The 17,940-nt window shown below is 40.4% G+C and overlaps 1 protein-coding gene across 1 annotated transcript in view; it reads right to left on the bottom strand.

The window, feature by feature from the left end:
- The window catches only part of clocka (clock circadian regulator a), a 142,034-nt gene that overhangs the window by 68,304 nt on the left and 55,790 nt on the right, over positions 1-17,940 (bottom strand). Inside the window, 3 exon segments of the mRNA XM_073063996.1 lie at positions 13,423-13,472; positions 13,474-13,541; positions 15,739-15,828. Coding sequence (XP_072920097.1) covers positions 13,423-13,472; positions 13,474-13,541; positions 15,739-15,828 — 208 coding nt within the window.

Genomic DNA, 17,940 nt, shown 5'->3' with positions numbered 1-17,940 from the left:
TTAAAAAAGTACAGCATATTTTTCTTCGGAAGGGAAAAGAAATATTAGAGTTTAAAAAAGGCAGAAAGCAGATTAAATTAACAAACAATGAGCACATCCACAGGTTCATAAATACTGAATACCGAGTGATAATAACAAGTTTTAAAAAAAGCAGAAATGAGTGGCTACATTGTAAAGATAGACAAGCTCAATTACACAACAAATAACAAAATGATGAATTGAGCAATGCTTTGAAACAAATGAAATAGTTGATGAAAAACAAGTGCAACTGTTGCTGAGTGCATGGGGTGACAAAGCATGCAATTTACATAGAAGCTTAACTGTTACAACCAAAATAGCTGAAATGAGCTTTGCTGATATCATGAGTGTAATGCAGGAACATTTAGAACCAAAATTACTGTTGATTGCAGAACATAGTAGGTTTCATAAGCAGAATCAAAAAGGACAGTTCATTTCATCTTACGTGGCTGAATTAAATAAATTGTCTGAGCATTTCCAGTTCAATGATGGACAATAATACACTGAGAGATCATTAAATGTGTTGAATCTTACAAGAAAGCATTCAAAAACAGCTCCTAACTGAAGCACAAGTCTCGCCTGTCAAGCAGAGTGACCCCTCCCCCCCAATGTCAGGTGTTACGAACCCCGTAACTGGGTCACTTACCAGCAAAGATAGAGAGGTCCGTTGAAGTCTGATGATACTATTTTTAACAGTATTTATTAGTAAAAATACACAAAAATAATATCAATGCAAATATACAGATAATATACATCGTCAATACTAAATCTAAAAGTGTGGGTATAATAATAATCAATAAGAAATAAGCTCTATCGTTGTCCAGGGGATAATGTATTGTCCGATGGAAATATAAAGTTCACTCAGTTCAAGCAGGCTGCAGCCTTTGGGGACCGCTGTGTGGCAACGGTGGGTGGGAGAGGGAGAGAGAGAGAGGGAGAGAGAGAGAGAGGGGGAGGGGGGAGAGGGGGGAGAGGGGGAGGGGGGAGAGGGGGAGGGGGGAGAGGGGGAGGGGGGAGAGGGGGAGGGGGGAGAGGGGGAGGGGGGAGAGGGGGGAGAGGGGGAGAGGGGGAGAGGGGGGAGAGGGGGAGAGGGGGAGAGGGGGAGAGGGGGAGAGGGGGAGAGGGGGAGAGGGGGGAGAGGGGGAGAGGGGGAGAGGGGGAGAGGGGGAGAGGGGGAGAGGGGGAGAGGGGGAGAGGGGGAGAGGGAGGGGGGAGAGGGAGGGGGGAGAGGGAGATTTGGAGAAAAACTTGCCGTTCTTCCGTGGTGAGCCCGCCAATCCCAGGCGAGGGAAGGACGCACACGAGCCCCCACCGGCTGTCACTATTAAACGCTGTCACGGGATTTCTAGCGTTTCTCCTGGTGCATCTAAAGGGGTTGTTCCCCAGACCCTCTTTTATCCTTACTCACGGGGTCTCAGATGTCAATCAGGTTGGGATGATGCAATCCCTCAACCAGCCCACTCTGGTCGTCCCCTGAGGGGCTTCAATGAATAGTACAGTACTCAATACACAATTCTGTCTCCAAGAGACAATGGCCGTTATCAGTGGCTTTGTTTCGCTGAGACCAGGACACATTCCAAACCTTGAGGATTCTGCGTGTCTCCCTCTCATTTCCTGGGTCCCAGACCCGAAGTAATAGCGATCTTGCGATTCTCAAAAAGGAGGGGGCGACTTTGTACCCTTCGGCCCCTCAGAGTTGCGGCACATTCGTAACACAGGAAAGACATTGTTATGTTTTCTAACTTCAAAGCAATAAAGTAAGTCAAAGGAAGACACAGGAGTCCAAAATGCGAATCTAACTTTGTGCTTACTTTAAGTGAGGTGCACACTTATGCGGTAGCATGATGATGTATGCAATTCACATATTTATACATATAACCCATAATGTATTATTTAAACTAACAAGAATGCTTGATCAATACTTGATACAAGATTATTCAAATACTGAGATATTAAATACACAACTCTCCCCTTCCTTAATTATAAACTCCAACTCAACAGAGAATGCATCTCAACTATATACACAGTACATTATACAACTACTATATACAGATACCCACAGTATAGTAAATTTTCAATTGCCCCATTCAGGCCTGAAGATTTAAATCGCTGTGGAGGCCATCTTACTCTTGTGGGATAACATCTTTCCTAACAAGGGGCATTTATAGGCTTGGCAGGAGAGACGTGGCTGTGAATTCAATCTCAGGATCTGGGGCCTCCTCCGTGGTGGTATTAGGAGTTGACACTGACAGCTCTGGCAACCTTTCATCTCCTCTCTTTTTCTTTTTGTTTGTGCATCTTAGACCATGAGACCCAAGAGCAGAATTGGGCCATTTGGCCCATTGAGTCTGCTCTACTATTTCATCATGGCTGATCCATTTCCCTCTTAACTCCATTCTCTTGCTTTCTCCTCATAACCTTTCATGCCTTGACTAACCTATCGATCCCCACCTTAAATATACCCAGTGACTTGGCCTCCACAAAAGCACGTGGCAACAAATTCCACGGAGTTAGCACCCTCTGGCTAAAATAATCCTCAACTCTGTTCTAAATGGACATACCTCCATTTTGAGGCTGTACCCTCTGTTCCTCAGCTACCCTACCAAAGGAAATATCCTCTTCACAACCACTCTATCAAGGCCTTTCAACATTGAGCAGGCTTCAATAAGAGCCTAACCCCTTCTAAATTCTAGCAAGTACAGGCACAAAACCTTCAATCGCTGCCCATATAACAACCCTTCCATTCATCCAGCTGGGCTTTGGTCTTGGCATCTACTTTTACAGTGGCTTATTGTTCATATGATAATCTTAATGCACACAGAGTAGATTCTGCTTCTTTACTCACAAAAGCCAAATGCTTGCATCTTTCCTGAAGGCCCTCAAACTCTTAAAACCAAGCCACATTTCACAAGTAACTGCCTGATTGACAAAGCAAATAAGTTACCTACAAAAAAAAACTATGGTAGTCGGACCACTGCTTTTGTCACTTTCACAATTCCTCTGAGCAGCATGGTCCTTCCTTGGTCAATTATGTTTTCCAAACAGAGAAGCAGAGATTGGCGCCAACACCTAATTATCCTCTGGTAGGCAACGGGTCATGGTGTTCAGCATGGATAGAGTTGTGGAATTGTTCAGTACCTTTCTTAATTTGCCTTCAGTTGACTCTATTGCTGAGGAATTGTAGTGGATGAATCTCCAACCAGGTTGTAGTTGTCTTGGCCAATCACGTCCCCACAATGCTGGACCTATGCTTTTACCACATACAAGTCCATTGTGGCTTATTGGTTGTTGTATTTTACTGTTAGAAATCTCATTCCCACAGGGTTTTTTTTTCTTCCAGTGCAAGTTATTCGTTTAATATCCACAAGCTTCAGTTTAGTATCTTTGAAAAGCCTCTCAAGCTTATTTTGTAGAATGACTGAAACAGCTGAACCAGTGTCTAATTCCATTTTAATCAATTTGCCATTCACCTCTGGTGCAAGCCATATTGCTTGTCTGTTGTTAGTTTTCACATTGTAAGTTTCAAGCCTACACAGTCCTGTGTCATCTCCTCCATCAGATTTTTCATCAACTGCTTGTAGATCGGTGCTCTTCTTGAAACTGCAGCTTGACTTTTTCGCTTTTTCCTCTTCCCCGTACAGTCCATTTATTTTTGTCTGTCAACATTTTCTTTGTACGTGTCCCACTTTGTTGCATTTTCTGTTAGTTATACTTTTAAAACTGCTGGTGTTTGCAAGACCCAGCCACAACAGTAACACAATTTGTTCGGGAGGCCAGTTTTTGTTTAGACATTGCAATTTTATTCACGCGCACTTTCATTCCTGATTGCAACTCAACTGTGTCTTTGCGGTTTCAATTGAAACAGCAATTTCAACTGCTCTTCTAAATGTAAGCTGTGCTTCAGTTAGGGGATATTTTTGAATGATTTCATGTAAAATTCTGCAAACTAAACAATCTCTCAGTGCATCACTAAGCCCATTATTGAACTAGCAATGCTCAAATGATTTCTTCAGTTCAGCCATGTATGCTGAAACGCACTCCCTTTCTTTTTGATTCTGTTTATGAAACTGCTTTTGATTCTGCTTATGTTGAGGCATTCTGCAATTAACAATGGTTTCAGTTCTAAATGTTCCTGCATTACTTTGACAATATCAGCAAAGCTGATTTCTGCTGGTTTGATTGGAGCAGTCAAACCAAAGCAAATTGCCTGCCTTTAAATCCAATGCAGTCAGCAAAATTTGTTTCTCACTGGCCATTTCATTTGTTTCAAAACACTGTTCTCAATATTCATATATATTCATATTCCAGTTATCTTTTGTGTAATCAAATGTGTAATTTCTGACATAGCCAGTGATTTCTGACTTATGTTTAAAAACCCAATTGTGTCTTCCCTTCCAAAGAACCTGTGCTGCGCTGCATGTTTTACTCACTGCTCTTTGCTGCGTTTTTTTTTTAAGTTCAAACATCTCACTGTGCTTCAACAGATTGAAAGCCATTTCAGGTTCATTTTAAAAATATTTTTTCACCAACGTTATGTTTTGTAACTTCGAAACATTAACTAATTCAAAGACACGGAAGACATGGGAGTCCAAAAAGTGAGTCTAACTTCGAGTTTAAGTGAGGCGCACACACGTATCTGGCCCTGTAGCTCAGAAGGGTAGGGAAAGGAAGAGGAAGGCAGTAGCAATAGGGGAATCGATAGTTAGGGGGTCAGATAGGTGATTGTGTGGACGCGATCAGGAGACCTGGATGGTAGTTTGCCTCCCTGGTGCCAGGGTCCGGGATGTTTCTGATCATGTCCAAGATATCCTGAAGTGGGAGGGTGAGGAGCCAGAGGTTGTGGTACATATAGGTACCAATAACATAGGTAGGGGGAAAAGAGGTCCTGAACGGAGAATATAGGGAGTTAGGAAGGCAGTTGAGCAAAGGTAGTAATCTCAGGATTACTGCCTGTGCCACATGACAGTGAGAGTAGGAATGGAATGACGTGGAGGATAAATGCGTGACTGAGGGATTAGAGCAGGGGGCAGGCATTCAAGTTTCTGGATCATTGGGACCTCTTTTGGGGCAGGTGTGACCTGTACAAAAAGGACAGGTTACACTTGAATCCTGGGGGGGGGGGCAATATCCTGGTGGGAAGGTTTAATAGCGCTGTTAGGGAGGGTTTAAACTAATTTGGCAGGGGGATGGGAACTGGAATAATGGAGCGGAGGAGAGGGAAAACAGAAATAGATCTAAAGTAGTGAGCAGTAAGGATGTCAGGAAGGACAGGCAGGAGATGGAGCAAATTTGCAGCCATTGGGATGAGTTGCAGTGCAATCAATGCAAGAAGTACCAAATACTGGACTTGAGGTTTTAATACTTAAATGCATGCAGCATAAGGAATAAGGTGGATGATCTTGTTGCACAGTTACAGATTAGCAGGTATGATATTGTGGCCATCACTGAGACGTGGCTAAAGGATGCATGTCTCTGGGAGTTGAACGTCCAAGGATACACAGTGTATCGGAAGGATAGGTAGGTAGGTAGAGGGGGTGGCGTGGCTTTAATGGTAAGATATGATATTAAATCATTAGAAAGAGTTGACATAGGATCAGAAGGTACAGAATCTTTATGGGTTGAGCTAAGAAATCGCAGGGGTAAAAGGACCCTGATGGCAGTTATCTACAGGCTTCCAAACAGCTGCAGTGATGTGGACTACAAATTACAACAGGAAATAGAAAAGGCTCGCCAGAAGGGCAGTGTTATGATAATTGTAGGGGATTTTAACATGTGAGTGGATTGGGAAATCCACTGGATCGGGTCGGCACTGGATCTCAAGAGAGAGAACTTGTAGAATGTCTACGAGATGGCTTTTTAGAACAGCTTGTTGTTGAGCCCACTAAGGGATCGGCTGTACTGGACCATATTGTGTAATATGTATACTGTACATATTGTGTAATGAACCAGAGGTGATTAGAGAGATGGAAGTGAAGGAACACTTAGGAGGCAGTGATCACAACATGATTGAGTCCACTGTGAAATTTGAGTAAGAGAAGCCGAAATCCGATGTGTCGGCGTTTCAGTGGAGTAAAGGAAATTACAGTGGCATGAGAGAGGAACTGGCCAAGGTTGACTGGAAAGGGACACTAGCAGGAAGGACAGCAGAGCAGCAGTGGCTGGAGTTTATGCGAGAAGTGAGGAAGGTGCAAGACAGATATATTCCAAAGAAGAAATCTTTGAATGGAAAATGGATGCAACCGTGGTTGACAACAGAAGTCAAAGCCAAGCCAAAGTAAAAGCAAAGGAGAGGACATACAAGGAAGCAAAAATTAGTGGGAAGACAGAGGATTGGGAAGTTTTTAAAAAGCTTACAAAAGGAAACTAAGAAGGTCACTAAGAGTGAAAAGATGAACTATGAAAGGAAGCTAGCAAATAATATCAAAGAGGATACTAAAAGCTTTTTCAAGTATATAAAGAGTAAAAGACAGGTGAGAGTAGATATAGGACCGATAGAAAATGATGCTGGAGAAATTGTAATGGGAGATAAGGAGATGGCGGAGGAACTGAACAAGTATTTTGCATCAGTCTTCACTGAGGAAGGCCTCAGCAATATAACAGACATTCAAGGGTGTCAGGGAAGAGAAATATGCACAGTCACAATTACGACAGAGAAAGTACTCAGGAAACTGAATAGTCTGAGGGTAGATAAATCTCCTGGACCAGATGGAATGCACCCTTGTATTCGGAAGGAAGTAGCAGTGGAGATTGCAGAGGCATTAGCAATGATCTTTCAAAAGTCGATAGATTCTGGCCTGGTTCTAGAGGACTGGAAGATTGCAAACGTTACTCCGCTATTTAAGAAGGGGACAAGGAAGCAAAAAAGGAAATTATAGACCTGTTAGCTTGACATCGGTGGTTGGGAAGTTGTTGGAGTTGATTGTCAAGAATGAGGTTACGGAGTACCTGGAGGCATATGACAAGATAGGTAGAACTCAGCATGGTTTCCTTAAAGGAAAATCCTGCCTGACAAACCTAGTGCAATTTTTTTGAGGAAATTCCAAGTAGGCTAGACAAGGGAGATGCAGTGGATGTTGTGTATTTGGATTTTCAGAAGGCCTTTGACAAGGTGCCGCACATGAGGCTGCTAAACAAGATAAAAGCCCATGGAATTATGGGAAAGTTACATACGTGGATAGAGCATTGGTTGATTGGCAGGAAACAGAGAGTGGAAATAAAGGGATCCCATTCTGATTGGCTGCCGGTTAGTGGTGTTACACAAGGGTCCGTGTTGGGGCCGCTTCTTTTTACGTTCTATATCAACGATTTGGATTATGGAATAGATGGCTTTGTGGCTAAGTTTGCTGATGATACAAAAATAGGTGGAGGGGCTGGTAGTGCTGAGGAAACAGTCTGCAGAGAGACTTGGATAGGTTGAGGGAATGGACAAAGTGGCAAATGAATTACAATGTTGGAAAATGTACGGTCATGCACTTTGGTAGAAGAAATAAACAGGCAGACTATTATTTAAATAGGGAGAGAATTCAAAGTTCTGAGATGCAATGGGACTTGGAAGTCCTCGTGCAGGATACCCTTAAGGTTAACCTCCAGGTTGAGTCGGTGGTGAAGAAGGCAAATGCAATGTTGGCATTCGTTTCTAGAGGAATAGAGTATAGGAGCAGAGTTGTGATGTTGAGGCTCTAAGGCAGTGGTAAGACCTCACTTGAAGAGTACTGTGTGCAGTTTTGGGCTCCTTATTTAAGAAAGGATGTGCTGACGTTGGAGAGGGTTCAGAGAAGATTCACTAGAATGATTCCAGGAATGAGAGGGTTAACATATGAGGAACGTTTGACCGCTCTTGGACTGTACTCCTTGGAGCTTAGAAGAATGAGGGGATCCTCATAGAAACATTTCGAATATTGAAAGGCATGGACAGAGTGGATGTGGCAAAGTTGTTTCCCATGGTGGGGGAGTCTAGTACGAGAGGACATGACTTGAGGATAGCAGGGCGCCCATTCAGAACAGAGATCCGAAAAATTTTTTTTAGCCAGACCAGAGGGTGGTGAATTTATGGAATTTGTTGCCACAGGCGGCAGTGGAGGCCGGGTCATTGGGTGTATTTAAGGCAGAGATTGATAGGTATCTGAGTAGTCAGAGCATCAAAGGTTATGGTGAGAAGGCGGGGGAATGGGACTAAAGGGGAGATTGGATCAGCTCATGCTGAAATGGCAGAGCAGACTCGATGGGCCGAATGGCCGACTTCTGCGTGTGTGTGTGTGTGTGTGTGTGTGTGTGTGTGTATACACATGAATACACACACAATAAAACATGAAAACCTCCAAGGGAGGGTGAACACACACACACACAAATACTAATGATATTAAATACACAACAATTATCCCACAAGAGAAAGAAATCCTCCATAGCAATTAAATCTTTAGGGTTGAATAGAACCACTTAAAATTTAATATGCTGTGGATGTTTACATTGTAGATGTATTAAAGAGTATACTGTGTATACAGTGCCTATAAAAAGTATTCACCTCCCTTGGAAGTTTTCATGTTTTAGTGTTTTACAACATTATCAGTGATTTAATTTAGCTTTTTTTTGGACACTGATCAACAGTAAAAGACTGTTGTTTCAATGTGAAAACAGATCTCTACAAAGTGATCTAAATTAATTACAAATATAAAACACGAAGTTCAGAGGTTAAAATGGGGAGTACAGTTAAGTCAATCATCAATAAATGGAAAGAATATGGTACAGCTGTAAATCTCCCTAGAGCTGGTCATTCTCAAAAACTGACTTACTGTGCAAGAAGAGGACTAGAGAGGGAGGCCAACCAAGTGACCTATGACAACTCTGGAGGACTTACAAGCTCCAGTGGCTGAGATGGGAGAGTTTGCACATACAACTGTTGCCCAGGTGCTTTACCAGTTGCAACTTTATGGGAGAGTGACAAAGCGAAAACCACTGTTGGAAAAAAAATCTCACATGAAATCTCAGCTGGAGTTTGCCAGAAGGCATGTGGGAGACTGAAGTCAGCTGGAAGAATGTTCCCTGGTCTGATGAAACCAAGATTCAGCTTTTTGGCCATCAGACTAAACACTATGTTTGGCATAAGCCATACACCACCTATCATCAAAAATACACTATCCCTACCATGAAACATGGTGGTGGCTGCATCATGCTGAGGGAATGCTACTCTGCAGCAGGCCCTGGAAGCCTTGTGAAGATAGAGGGCAAAATACAAAGAAAACCTGATGCAGTCTGCAAGAGAACTGCAACTTGGGGAACTTTGTTTTCCAGCAAGACAATGACCCCAAGCATGCAGCCAAAGCTACACAGGAATGGCTTAAAAACAAAGTTAATGTCCTAGAGTAGCCAAGTCAGGGTGTAGACCTCAATCTAATTCAGAATTTGTAGCTAGACTTGAAAAGAGCTGTTCAATCACGATCCCCATGCAATCTGACAGAGCTTAAGCAGTTTTGTAAAGAATGGGGGAGAAAAAGCAGTGTCCAGATGTGCAAAGCTGATGGAGACCTATTCACATTGACTTAAGGCTATAATTCCTGCCAAAGGTGCATCTACTAAATACTGGCTTGAAGGAGTTGAGTAACTATGCAATCGATTATTTTGTGTTTTATATTTGTCATGAATTTAGATCATTTTGTAGGGATCTGTTTTCACTTTGACACAAATCTTGTTCTGTTGATTGTGTCAAAAAAAAGCGAAATTAAATCAACTGATTCAATGTCATAAAACAATACTTTTTTATAGGCACTGTATATACAAGATGACTAGAGAACAATGTTACATATTTGAGTTGAGATGCATTCTATTTTGAGTAGGATTTTTGTAGTTAAACAAGGAGTGTAGTATATTTAACATTTCAGTGATATTTGAGTGTTATCAATATAGTTTACACATTCATTATGGGTTACATGTAAGAAATACGTGAATGGCATATGTTATTACGCCACACCATATGTAATCACCTCACTAAAAGCAAAATGAATTAGGTAAAACATATCCTGGCTCCTGGTTTGCTTTTGACTAGTTTCTGGAGTTACAAACCATAACAATTATCATTTTGATTTTCTTTTTCTAAGTGCACAATTTGTCTTTTGCACATTGGTTGCTTGTTTGTCTTTGTGTGTAGTTTTTCAGTTAATCTATTGTGTTTTTTGTATCTACTGTGAATGCTCACAAGAAAATGTGTACAGTTTTGGTCTCCAGGCTTAAGGAAGGACATCCTGGCTGTAGAGGAAGTGCAGCATAGATTCACAAGGTTAATTCCTGGGATGTCAGGACTGTCTTATGCAGAGAGGTTAGAGAGACTGGGCTTGTACACGCTGGAATTAAGGAGATTGAGAGGGGATCTGATTGCAACATATAAGATCATTAAGGGTTTGGACAAGATAGAGGCAGGAAATATGTTCCAGATGCTGGGAGAGTCCAGTACCAGGGGGCATGGTTTGAGAATAAGGGGTAGGTCATTTAGGACAGAGTTAAGGAAAAACTTCTTCTCCCAGAGAGTTGTGGGGGTTTGGAATGCACTGCCTCGGAAGGCAGTAGAGGCCAATTCTCTGGATGCTTTCAAGAAGGAGCTAGATAGGTATCTTATGGATGGGGGAATCAAGGGATATGGGGACATGGCAGGAACCGGGTATTGATAGTAGATGATCAGCCATGATCTCAAAACGGCAGTGCAGGCTCGAAGGGCTGAATGGTCTACTTCTGCACCTATTGTCTATAAGATGAATCTCAAGGTAGTCTATGATAAAAATATGTACTTAAGACAATACATTTACTTTGAACTTAAGTACAGAAGAACCTAGATTTTCTTCTGCATAAATTACAACAAGCTGGGAGATAGATCCAACAAGTATTTAAGACAGTGAAGAGCATTTTGGCCTTCATTGCAAAAAGGATGGAATTTAACAATAGGAAGATTTTCTTGCAAAATATTTAATTTAACAAAATATAATAGACAATCTGTTTCCAAAATATTATTTAAGCAAGCTGCTTCTATTGTGATTCTGCCGTTCAACTTGTCAAACAGCTTCATCCACCTTCTCCAGACTATTTTTCCTATGCTCCCCCATAGATAGCAAATAACTGATGAAACTCACTAAAGCTCAAAGCTTCATACATCTACAATGATATAAGCTCCACCACACAATATGAACAGAATCACATCATTAATTAAATCATTTTAACAACCAATCTCTGAAAGAATAATACCCTTATTTGCAACAACTCAAACAAAATCTATTGTTTCTTTACAACTCTGACTATTCGATTCTTTGATAACACCAAATACAAAAAATGACCTTATCATCTGGTTGATCAGGAAACATTAAATCATTTCTACATTTCTACTTGAATAGTCCATAGGGTGCGGGGGGGGGGGGGGGGGGAAGAGTATAAAAATTAATCTCCATCTACACTTGTGAAGAAACAGATTTGATCAAAGACAGTTTGATGTAGCCAAGGGTTTCTATATTTTAAAACAAAATTGAAGGTTTTCTTCCACACTGTTCTGGCCAATCTATATCAACCAATGAGTTTGGAATGATCCTCCATTCATTGTAGCAGAATACTTTTCCAACCATTTTTACGTGCAATTTTTATATCCTGGGTAGTAAAATGATGTTAAGGTACGAGAAGATGATGTGATTACTTCTCTCCCGAGGAGTCAAGAATGCCGAGCTCGGAACTCTATCATCATGGTACGTACCCAAATGACTTCTTATTGCTGCAGTCATGAGCCTAATTTTTTTCTTCATCCTGCCCGTGTCTCCAATTGGATTTTCTGGGATGATATACCATGTCCAAGAACTGGCAATAAAATTCCAGTGCTGTTGTATAAACTTTTTTGTTGGCATTCTTAATTCTGAATGTTTCAAAATAAGCATTCAAGGCAGTGGAATCTTCTGTCTCAAGTTTTCTTTGTGTTAGAACCTCTTTTAAGTGGTATCCCTGAGAGGTGGTAGATTCCTAAACATAAATGCATTCCTTATCAAGATGCTAAATAGGGAGATTCCATTCATAATATAGAGAAAAGTATTACATTTGTCCACATAAACAAGTAAAATCAATTTAAGAGTTGATAGTTGAATATGTAATAAACAGTAAAATTTTCAACTTTTATCAGCAAGACCAAAGAAATAATGGCCAAAGTGTTTTATTCACCACTGACATAGAATGGGCAACGACTGCAGAAGACATGAAAAAGCATGCAAGATTTTTCAATCTTCACATGTGCAGACCTTACCCCTGGTGGGACTGTGTGTAGGAAACCTTAGCTGAAGGAGAAACATAGATCTGGCTATATTTACTCTGCATAAAATTTAATTCATTTTTAAAAAGCAATAAAAATGATGAAATACATTACAGCTATTCACCATTTCTGAACAGTTGTTTATCATCAATAATGCAGACATTTGATAAGTAACACTCACTCAAAATTATTAAACTAATTATTTGTCATTCATGTGAATTATTGCTCTATGTGAACCATTCTCAGAAATTCAGAACATTGAAAATATAATAACACTCAGAGGAAATGCACAAGGATATTGCTAGTACTGGCAAATTCCAATAATGAGAGGCTCTCCAGGCCAAAACTTTTTTTTTTTTAAGAAGCCAAGGTGGCTGAGGGGTGAGTTAATTGAGATATTAATAGTTATGGGAGGCCTAGAGAGGCTGCAGATTTCCCTTAGCAATGACACAGCTAATAACAAGTTCATGATATTCAGCTGAAAAATTTGAAGGGAGTACCAGAATTATTTGAAGCAAAGAACAGGGAGACAGACAGGGCGGTGGAGGTGGAAACCCTCAACATACTTATTGTATAGCTGGAAGTCACCTATTTTTCAAAGATCAAAAGTCAGGATGTGGGTATAAAATAAACATCTCTACTCTAAGCAACATGGAATGGGAAGAATAGACTCTTTCACTGCCATATGTTTCCACGAATTTCAGTGAAAACAAAGTTTTATTTGTTCTAGACATTTACAAAGAACTTTCAAAATGAAACACCATTTCTTTCTACAAACACAGTGTTTACTCGTTAAAATATTATACTAAATAAAATCAGAATGTAAATTGACTGGCCATTTTTTATATTTTTAATTTTAAACAAAAATATCAACTTCATGGACAACATTAATAAAACAGATCAGTTTATAAATATTGTACACCAATTCTAGTTTCAAACGGAAGCTACCAAGACGTTTTCAAAATAACAGTTTGAACACCTTATGCTAACTACAAGACCAACTGAAAATAGACCCCAGTATCCCTACAGAACTAGTGTCCTTTCATTGCATTTATTTTGTGCAATACCAACTGGTAAGCAGCTCAGCAAAAGTATTTTAAAGAAAGAGCCACATCCCAGCAAGCTAGCAGATCACTTACAGTTTAAATAATCTGGGATCAAAGAATCACTTTCCAATATTTGAGGAGAGGAATGTATAAACTGCTGAGTGCTCCACTTCGGACAGAAAATTCAAAAGATTTTGATCCAGAAGATCTGACTATGGAGAGACAAAGAAACAATGCAAGGTCTACACATGAAAAAAAATGTCAAAATTCTAATCCCTTGAAAACAAAAATTGTTTCTGGATGTTTCCAGAACACTAGTAGTATTTTACTTTTTAAACAAACTAGATATACAGTGCCTTGAAAATGTATTCAGCCTCCAAACCTTTGTTCACATAAATGTGCATTGCAACCAGGGAATTTGATCTATTTATGCTCCTTTTTCCCCCCACAGTAGAGCTCCAAAAAACAAAAAACAGGTAAAATTGTAAGCATGAAAAACTAAATTGTCAGCAGTTCAAAGTATTTATCTCCTTTTACTTAGTTGAACCACCTCTATCAACTTTGCACAACGTGATGAAGGAAGATTTGCCCATTCTTCCTTGCAAAATTGCTCATACTGTGCCAGGTTAGTTGCAGAACAGCGACGGACAGCAAACTTCAGATCTTGCCAGAGATATTCGATCGGGTTAAGGTCTGGACTCTGACTGGGCCACTCAAGGGCAACAATTTTCTTTATTTGAAGCAACTCCATGGCAGTGCCATTTTGGACATTGTCCTACTGAAAGATGAACTTCCTCCCCAGTTTAAGCTTTCTGGCAGAGGCTAGCAGGTTGTTATCCAGGATCTCTCTATATTTAGCAGTATTCATCTTCCCATCAATCCTGACTAGATTTCCAGTCCCTACTGCTGAAAAGCATCCCCATAGTATAATGCTACATCCACCATACTTTATAGTAGGGATGGTGTTACCTAGCTGATGCACATTATTAATTTATGCCACACATACCGCTTACTGCTGAGGGCAGAAAGTTCTACTTTAGTCTCGTATGACAAGACCTACTACTTGCACTATCTTCTAAGGCAGTAACGCTTTGCAAAGTTTTTATGGGCAATGATATGCTCCTTTTTAGTGGTATGTGTGGTGCAAGTCTAATACTGCACATTAGGGACTGGAAATTTGGTCAGGATTGACAGGAAGATGAATGCTGCTAAACACAGATGGATAAAAACTTATTAGCTTCTGCCAGAAAGCTTAAACTAGGGAGCAAGTTTATCTTTCAGCAGGACAATGACCCAAAGCACACTGCCAGAGCAACCAAGGAGTGGCTTAAAATGAAGAAATTTGATGTCTTTGAGTGGCCCAGTCAAAGTCCTGACATTAACCTGATCAAACATCTCTGGGAACACCTTTGATTTCTCATCTTTTTGTTCCAGTCCTGATGAAGGGTCTCAAACTTTTCAGGACTTCGAGTTAATTGTCTATTCTTTTCAATACATGCTGCCTGGCCTGCTGAGTTCCTCCAGCATTTTGTGTGTGTTGATTGGATTTCCAGCATCTGCAGATTTTCTCTTGTTTACCTCTGGCAAGACTTTAAGATTGCTGACCGCTGCCACCCCAACTAACATGGCGCAGCTTGAGCAATTTGGCAAGGGTGGATGGGTAAATCTTGTTCCATCACATTGTGCAAAGCTAATAGAAACTTATCCAAAAAGGCTACTGTCTGTCATATCTGCAAGAAGTGATTCAACTGAGCAAAAGGAGATGAATACTTTTGAACTGCTGACACTTCAGTTTCTCAATTTTTAGTTCTTCATGCTTTACAATTTCCCCTCTTTTTTGGGTTCTACTGTGAAAAAAAAGCACGTGATTCACAAATAAAAATTCTCAGTTAAATTGATCAAAATCCCTGGTTGTAATAGTCATTATGTGAACAAAGGGTTGGGTGCTGGTTGAATACTTTTTCAAGGCACTGCGTACGACTCCAAGTTACAAGAAAGCGCCGTTCCTGAAAACCATTCACAATCCAAACGGTTACCAGGTCATAAACGTGGCTGCTTGGCAATATATTTAAATACAAAGCATACACTAACCGGTAATCAACCAACATATTAACTCGTGTGTTCTCAAGTGTTCTCTGCAAGATGCAATAACATTGCTATGAACCACATTCCCACACAATAGTCCCACTGCAGAAGCCATCAAATTTATCATTCTAGTCACCCAGTTGCTTGTTCACATATAAAGGCTATCCATATGTTAGGCATTCATACTCTAGGGAAGACCTACATTTCTCTTTGCAGAAATATGCATTTTTTTAAAAACATTATACTATTTACTGTAAAAGGGGATTCAAACTTTAATAAACCCACCACACATGCAAGTTGCCAAACAATGTAAAATAGACTTACTGGTAAATGTTCAAGTAAAGAAGTCACATTTTCTGACACATATATAATACTCCCATCAGCTGTCACTGCTATAAAAAAGTCATCCAATGCCTGCAAGGAGAATGAAAAATTATTTCATGCCATAATGGCATTGTAGTGGCTACAACATCTCAGCAAAATTAAAACTTCTGTTAGTGCTGCTAATGTTATATTCATGATGGTTGATTAACAACTGAATTTGAACTTGGGCGAAAATATCTTGTTAATGAGAGAGGTCATAGGAGAATGGCCAGACTGGTTCAAGCTGACAACTCAAATAACCACATTACTACAACGGCATACAGAAGAGCATCTCTCAATGCACATGTCAAAACTTGAAGTGGATGGGTTACAGCAGCAGAAGACCATGAACACATACTCAGTGACCACTTTATTAGATATTAGGTGCCAAATAAAGAGACCTCTGTGTAGCCTGTGTATTTTATGTATTTCATTTATTTATTTGTGTGACATTTGATGAAATACTTTGGATTTATCTAGCTGCTGCTGGATGTTTAAATTAAAATGACTCAGTCAGTCAGGCCTGATGCTGCAGGGTTGAGACCTAATTGTAAAGCAGAGGTCACCAACCTTTTTAAGCCCAAGATCCCCTACGTCGGCCTTAGTGAAAGGCAAAATCGACCTACTAAATCGTTTAAAGAAAAAACAGCTCAGATTGTACTTCCAACTTGAGGCCTTTTACTTGGGCTAATTGTATTTGAATTACATAAAATGCTTTTGTCAAACTTTCACATGAATTCAACCAGGAAAACACTGTAACTAGCATATCAAACAGGCCATAGCTGTCTTTCTTTAAGAATATTACAATACTTCATACCTTTAATTCTAAGTTTCATTATTTAATTTTATTTCAACATGAAAAATAAATGAATAAAAATTGACTGTTGCTCTCAGTGTGATGACTGGGGCTGAATACCTTCTGCTAGTTCCCTGAAATTTGGCTCATAACTACAGACAGCCAGTCTGAGACAGTCTGTGAGGTGTCTGTCAGTCAGACAGCTCCTGTACTTAGATTTAATAATTTTCATCTGTGAAAATGCAACTTCACACAGATAAGTTGACCCAAAGTAGGCACTGACTCCTAACGCACATGTGGTGAGAAGAGGAAAAATCTCACTGCTGGCAAGCCCCCAAAAGTCACCATCCCTCAATCTTGTTTTAATCTTGATGTCATTTTGCAAATCAATTACTTCCGTTTCAATATCACTTGGCACACCAAATACTTGCTGGAATTTGGCTGCTATCTGTCCTATATCGATCGGCAGAAATGGGTTTGAAATAAATGCAGCAATATCCTTCCCAGCCAAGGCCTGTTGATGAATCACACAGTGATAATCCAAGAAGTCGGGAAACTCAGGGTCATTACGGCACAGTGCTATAAAACAGTGCATTGCTGGGGCCCCATCAGTAGTAATTGCCACCAGTTTATGAACGGGGATGTCAAGTTCACGGACATATTTTTTAAAACTCATTGTAAATATCCTCACCTCTCGTTCTCTCCTTTAAGTGCAAAAGAGTGAAGAAGTCCTCCTTTGTTGTAAAATCCTGGAAAGCCATTCTGACAAATACAACAAGCTGAGCTGTTTGCATTACATCCAGGGATTCATCAAACCGTAGTGAAAAATATTCACAGTGACAAGTCCTTTAACACTTGTCAATCCACGTCCTCTGACAGTGACTCTACCCTCCTTCAAGTCAAGTCGCTTTTTATTGTCGTTTTGACCATAACTGCTGGTACAGTACACAGTAAAAACGTGACAACGTTTTCCAGGACCATGGTCCTTGTCACTGTTGCAGGTCAAGCAGTATATTACGTATTGCGGTTTTGAGGTTGTTTTTGTTTTTAAAGTCATTAAAAACAGTCTCTGCGGTAATGGCCATTGCTTCCTTGAATAAATCACCATCTGTAAAAGGCTTCTTGTGTTTAGCAAAAAGGTGACTTATATGAAATGATGCTTCAATAGCAGCCTTATTTTGAGCAGTATGCTTTGTGAAAAACAATTGCTGGGCCTTCAACCCCGATTTCAGCTCCTCAACTTTCCTGGCACGGATTGCGCTCTTTGGGGGGGGGGGGGGTAGGTGTCTTTCAATTTCTGGTGGTTGGTGTTGTGGTGTCACTCCAGATTCCCTTTTTTAGTCAGTGCTTGTGTTTGGTGGCACAAC

The sequence above is a fragment of the Hemitrygon akajei genome, chromosome 13 (genome assembly GCF_048418815.1).
Source record: "Hemitrygon akajei chromosome 13, sHemAka1.3, whole genome shotgun sequence".
In the NCBI taxonomy this organism is placed as follows: Eukaryota; Metazoa; Chordata; class Chondrichthyes; order Myliobatiformes; family Dasyatidae; genus Hemitrygon; species Hemitrygon akajei.
The sequence above is the reverse complement of the archived record's forward strand: the minus strand, read 5'-3'. Positions and strand labels throughout refer to the sequence as shown.